The sequence below is a fragment of the Pterocles gutturalis genome, unplaced genomic scaffold (assembly GCF_000699245.1).
Source record: "Pterocles gutturalis isolate BGI_N339 unplaced genomic scaffold, ASM69924v1 scaffold47113, whole genome shotgun sequence".
Taxonomy (NCBI): domain Eukaryota; kingdom Metazoa; phylum Chordata; class Aves; order Pterocliformes; family Pteroclidae; genus Pterocles; species Pterocles gutturalis.
Window position 1 is genome coordinate 7241 of NW_010119760.1, and position 6422 is coordinate 13662.

Consider the following 6422-nt stretch of genomic DNA (forward strand, 5'->3'; position numbering starts at 1 on the left):
TTTCACTGCCTTACTTGGACTTCTGTTTGTTAAACTCTGACCAACTCTGGTTTGCTTAAGACTAAAATGGAGCACTCTGTGAGAAATAAAGCTAAAACCAAATGTATTCTGTTTTAGTGAAAGCTAAAACAGAATCGAGAAATTAAGGCATTAGAAGAGCCCTCATTAAGAGTGAGTCTTTAAATGTCAGCTCTGTACATAACAGTGGTCCAGTGGGTCCCTTCTTCACAACTAAGGCTTAGAGATCCTGCTGCTAGTAAGGAAATGGGAAGGCTTCCCCTCCTCTTTGGTTTTGGAAACATAACACTCGGAGAAGATTTGTGTATTTGGCTTTTCCTGTATGAGGAGGAAAGGAGAACTCGTTTTCTCTTCTTATTGTTTTGTCATGCTTCTAAAACCTGGCTTCATTGTCACTGTTGGTGAAGACTTCATGTGACACTCCAGTTCCTTAGTTTTGTAGAGAGCTTACTATAGAGAAATATTAGTTCCCATTTTACCTGCAACTTCTGGTGGACACTAGTTTCCCAATAGTAAATAACACTAAGTTAGAACCATTAATGATTTATATTGTTTCATGTTATTTGTTAGCAGGGTAGCAAAATTTTCCAAGTAAGATGCTAAAATGAAGTTCCTTTCTTTTCATTTTGTATGTATGTGCAGCTGTTTTGTAATTAGGTCTGTAATCAGTCTTCCATGAACATATTTTCGTCTCTACTACTTCATTAATAAGGGAGATTTCATCCCTCAAACCAACGACTTGTCATGTCTTATCATTACAATGAAGCCTTTGAAAGCCCAGACTACCACTTCTCAGAGACACTGGAAATTGATAGAAGGTGAGTTTATTTAATTTTGCTGTTGTGACTGTGCCATAAGGAATTAAATTCTCTATAGCAGGATAAGCTTTTTCTCCAGATTTTAATTTATGGAATTCTTTTAATCCCTCCTTTATGCTTGCATTCTCAGACACAGATTTTTAAAGCTGTTATCAGGAAGGCAGCATTTAAAAGAAACAGCATGTTTGCTTTTTACATGTTAGATTTATTTATCAGTTAAATGTATTTTAGGATTTATAGCATAATGTCGTGGGTATTTTTTAGTTTCAGTAATTTTCACAATGTGCTATAGCCTTGGGTGTCCTGGTTTTCCAAGCAGTTATTCCTATTTAGGTAGAGTCCAAGCTAACTTCGGGTGGAGAAAAGTGTTAGTCTTTCTAATTCCGTTGATGACCAAATCAGAATTATAATGTTGGAGTTCTAAATACAAAATCCCTCTCAGTATCAGAGTTTGTTTTATAATATACTCAAATTTGATGATAATAGGTAACAATTTATTCAGGATATCTGTTGAGAGTTTTGGTGGCACTCAGGGTTTTCTTTTTTTTTGCTCTCACAGGAAGAGTTCTCAAAAGAATCTGTTCTCTCACCAAACCCCTTATTATTCTTCACTGCCTGGTTCCTATGGAGAACACAGTCAAAGAGGACAGAATTACCCTCCAGTGGCCTCCACGAGACATGGCTCTGAATATAGCGAAAGCTTACCAAGAGTTAATGTCCTAAGCAGAAGTCCACATGGAAATTCCACGGGTGTGTAATTTCTCATATGAACAACTTACAGAAACACTGGAACAAATACTGGCTTACTCTGTCCTGAGGGAGTCCTGCAGCTCTGGAAAGCTCAACTCTGAATATATTTGTATGTGGTGGCAGTGGGGTTTTTTTGCTTTTTTTTCCTAGAAGTAGTTCCAGATGTTTTATTAACAGGTCTATGGACTGTCTGTTGTATTAACAGGTCAGTAAATACTGACTTGTATGGACTGCATAAGCCGTTGAGTACTAGGATGTACACCTGAGTGAGATATAGGAGTTTTGTTAGTGGGATATATCGCTGTGTGTGTAGTAGAGCTCTGTTTGGTCAATAGGGCTGATACTCTGTGTGTAAGTAATACCATAGCAGTATACAACTTTCTGTATAATTCTGATTTCCTTCAACAGATAATCTTTCCTTTGAGCCTGAGCCAGAACTGGCATACAGACCACCTTCTACCTTCCATCTGCTGGATCGCCCCTATACCTGCAGAATTTCCAGTGTATCAGAAGGTAAGAGATAAGCATTGTGGTGCATCAGAATACTGCATGTCAGTCTTGCCCTCCATAAAATAATAAATATTTAAAACCCTTCTGGTTCAGGTATGAAGATCTTCACATAATAAAAGGAATCATAAAACATAAATTCTGTTTTACTATCCTACATAGCTGTAGCTGAAATTTTCTTTCTGAAGGTGATGATCTCTGTTTCTTGAGCAAGGTATAACACCTACTCATTTTAATTCAAACTCCCTATAAGTGGGTCAACATAAAACAGAATTAGACAGTAATCTGAAGAGACTCATTGTAGGAGGAAACAAGGAGAGGATAGGGTGCATTTTGGAGACCCTTTTTAGTGAATTTTTCACTATGTTGTCTCTGTGTAAATTCTAGACTATAATAGTAATTAAAGGTTTTTATTCCTTAAAATACAGGGGGTATGGCATAGTATAATCTGTGTTCTGTTTTAGGCTAGCATAGTAGTTTATTGTTCATGTTTTGGGTAGGAACTGTTCTTTCCGTATCGTGTAATTTTTCTGTTACAATCAGCCCGGTTCCTGTCTGCTGCTTCTGGAATGTAATTAAAACTTCTTTTCTGAAATTGTTACCTAGATGCATTGAAAGAACAATCTCGCCCTGTGCCTGAAGTGAGGGATTCTTGGTGTTTTTCTCTTTTTCATCTTTAAGAACATGGTCTTTAAATTATATCTGATTTGACAAAATCCTGTATTCCTATTAAAAAACAATTATTTTATTGGCACCTGGAAATGCCTCACTCCATGAGTGACCATAGAAATAGGACATTTCCAAACGTTAACGATCATGCATGGCTTTTAGTACCTGATAGGAAGGAGGGAGTGCATTTCCAACACAGTCACCTAGAGGATAAATCTCTGGGTGCTGGAAGTTCAAGAAGTACCTCCACAAGGAGGCAGAGATGTTTTTTCTTTTTCTGTTTCTTTTTAATTGCTACAAGGGAAGTTGGCTCAAAGTGGAAATGGTACTAACATCAGGGAACCATTAGAGCTAAATGGTAAATAGGGTGAAGGAGCCCACACCAAGTGCGTTAACTAACAGGTGCATCAGTCAGTTGGGGCCTTCCATGCCGGAGGGTTGAGGTCCAAAGGGGGAGGTAGCATTGCACAGACTGGCCATTAGCTTACTGGGAAGGTCAGCAAGGAAAGCTGTGGCTAAACTCATCTGCTTCATAGCTGGAAAGTGAACACATTTAAGGAATAGAGTCACTTTTGTCTGAATAATTGGATGAAAGAAGGTTGAGAGAACAGTTGTGTTTTGGTCCCAGGAAAATGGGAGTCTGATATGTATAACTTACTCAGCATGATTGAGTGTGACTCTGAAAGAATCCCTCTGAAGTCAGTGGAAGGATTTTTAAAGAAAGGGCCTGTCTTCTAGGAAGAAAGTATTGAATAATCAACGTGCACCTTTATGAATGGGTTAGATGACACAGTTTTCTGTAACAGCTGAAGGCTGGCCTCAGTACCTGTTTTCCAGCATGTATCTGAAAAATTGCATATGGTTGTCAAGCATGACCAGGAAAGAAGCGAGTGTGGGAGTGTATGTTTGCATGTGGGTGTTGAGATTGACAGGTATGCTTTTAAGTTGTTTCTGTGAAAATTAAATTTGAATTTCTTAAATATATTTGTCAGGAGTATCTGGGCTTACTAAACAGTGCATGTTATTTAGATAGCTTTATTCAGAGAGGCGACAGAAAACCACCTGATGAGATCTTCATGACTTCTTCCAGCCTGTGTGAAGCAGATCCAGTGTGCACAGAAGGTAAAAGTTTAGATAAGTGGCTCAATATGAAATAGCATCTTGCACAAGGATGGTGTGGTTGATACTATTATAGGTTTATCACCAGAACTGCATGTACAGTCTTTCTGTGGTTATGGGAACAACTTGGGTTTGTGTTAATGCTAATGATTAATCTTTTATGCTTTTCTAGCACACTAAAATCCCATGATAAATGAAGCACAGTGCAGTGTGAATATGTGTTAAATTGTAGAAAGAAAAGCTAAACTCTTTATTAGAATGTTTGACCAGCTAATGGATTGTTTTCAGCCACTGTTTCTGCAATTAGCTTCAAATTCCAACTATGTGAAAACGGTCTGATTGTCAGGTAATCAGTTCTGTCTGTTTCATAGGTAATGCTAAGTTTGGGTACTAACATCAGCTAAAATTATAGAATAAATAAAACAGAAGTTTAGCTTTCAAGTCAATATGTAGCATCATAGAAATGTAACTATCAAGCACTGCAATAGACCAGAATCTTGGAGTTTGTCAGTGTTTTGTTTTCCTTTATGTTGCAGCTCCTTGTATTAACATTAAACAAGCACCAAACAGGTGATATTTATTTTTTAGCATTCAGTAGTTTACTACTTACATGTGTATTAGAGTATTGATGGAGCTGAGGATATTCTGAGGAGTGTTATTAAATCTCAGAACTTGCTACACTTCGGGAGCAGTGAAAATGGGGAATGTTGTTATATCCATTTCAGATTTTGTATAAGAATTATTGTATTTTCCCAAAATTTTGATTTTTCATGGGTTTTATGCAGAGGAGAAGTTCGTTGAAAATCTTGCAAGTATGTCGATCAGTGAAAGGATTAAAACAATCCAGAAAATGCCAGAGACCATGAAAAAAAAGAGAGAGATCAGGTAAAAATAAAAGTTTATCTGTTTAGTTTTACAAATACTGTACTTCCACCATCTGGCTATCAAGTATGGGTGTTTGCCCTCTGCTCAGCTTTGGTTTTCATTTGAAAGCTGAAAGTACTTCTTAATGCACTTTTTAAAAGTTAACATCTTGCAAGGGAAAATAATTTAAAGATTATTCACTGTCCTTTCTCTGGATAAGAAGAATCTCTCATGGTAGTGTGAAACAGAGTATCAAGGCCTTGAGACTTCATTATGAATGCTGACTTGCAATTTCTTTTCAAAGGAAATTTGAATGTTGGCCACTGAAAATGGAGAAGAGACCACATGGTCTTAACCATCGTTCTGTCTCCTGACAGAATATATTTAAGCTTTGTGCCCAGAATGAGTTAGTGAAGGGGTTAGAATATGCTGTCATAGCATGGACAAGAGCTATGGTGTTAGCTAACAGAAACAGGACCATCAGAGTATCTCCATGTTTTATTAACTCTGTTCATGCAGACTTGTGTGAAACTGTATTTGAAGCAGCTTCTTTGGCTTCTTGTTTTAATTATAACCCATACTATAATGCTTGTTACCCCCGTCCTCCTCTTCCACAGAAATAAAGTTCTTAAAGAAATAACAAAGAAATCAAGGCGCCACAGCACTCAACTTTCCTGCTGTACACAGTGTCTGCAGGGAACAGTAGTGGTAAGTGTCAGAAACTTCTGTCAGTCACTGTAGAGTAAACCACTTCAGCAGCAATGTTATCACTGTCTCCACAGGCATTTGGTATGTTGCTTTATTTTACTTATAAAGAACCAATTAACTGCTGCAGTGTTCATTAATAATGACTTGCACTTAGGAACACCAATTAAGCATCTTGTGGTGCATGTGGGGGGGTAATCTGTTCTTATCATCAGAACGGAACTGTAGAAGACGTGAGGCTTTATTACGTGTGTGAGTCCCATTTAAGACTGCTTGCTGAGATTCATCTCTCTCTCCTCTTTTGCACTTCAGTTATTTCGGCGATTTGGAAATAGCTTGTTGGAATATTTTCACCTACTGCAGTTATGGCACAAGACTCTGAAGATCATTGGTGCCGAGTTTGGAACAAGTGTTCTCTCTTATTTTATTTTCCTGAAGTGGCTGCTAACTTTCAACATCTTCTCATTCCTCATAAACTTCAGTTTCATCACAATCCCTCAGTTTGTTGCAGCAGAACCAAATAACCTTTCATTCACGGGTCTGGAGCTGTTCACTGGAGGTGTAAGTATGTAACAGCAGATTTGTATTAGTACTGTGTGCATCAGATCTACTTTAAAAACTCACAATAGAGTAAAAAGTTAGTATTTCTTATTAAGGGGTGGAGTTAGAATTTCACGTTGACTCAGAGTGAGATGAATGGAGCTCACTCTGCGTTTGTCTCACTGCTAATGATTGCTGTGTTCAGCAATATTTCAAGACTTTCATCATTCTTTCAGAAAGCAGTGTTAAGAGACACAAAGGAAGCCAGGCCTTCCAAAGATAGCTACAATAGTCTTCAGCAGAACATTTTTCCCATGCTGATTTCCCTCTGAAAATACAGTGCTGGCTTCCATATTTGATCCTGTGAATTTTGCTTATTTCCAAAGCTTTATTCTTCCAAGGAGCACACAGATCTTTCTGTGGCAACCTGCT

The 6422-nt window shown here is 37.8% G+C and overlaps 1 protein-coding gene across 1 annotated transcript in view; it reads left to right on the forward strand.

The window, feature by feature from the left end:
• The first annotated feature begins 762 nt into the window (after window positions 1-762).
• The window catches only part of TMC5 (transmembrane channel-like 5), a 17723-nt gene continuing 12063 nt past the window's right edge, over window positions 763-6422 (forward strand). The window contains exons 1-7 of the mRNA XM_010076660.1: window positions 763-836; window positions 1396-1586; window positions 1995-2099; window positions 3792-3884; window positions 4667-4766; window positions 5363-5453; window positions 5763-6011. Coding sequence (XP_010074962.1) covers window positions 763-836; window positions 1396-1586; window positions 1995-2099; window positions 3792-3884; window positions 4667-4766; window positions 5363-5453; window positions 5763-6011 — 903 coding nt within the window. The remainder of the gene's footprint in view (window positions 837-1395; window positions 1587-1994; window positions 2100-3791; window positions 3885-4666; window positions 4767-5362; window positions 5454-5762; window positions 6012-6422) is intronic.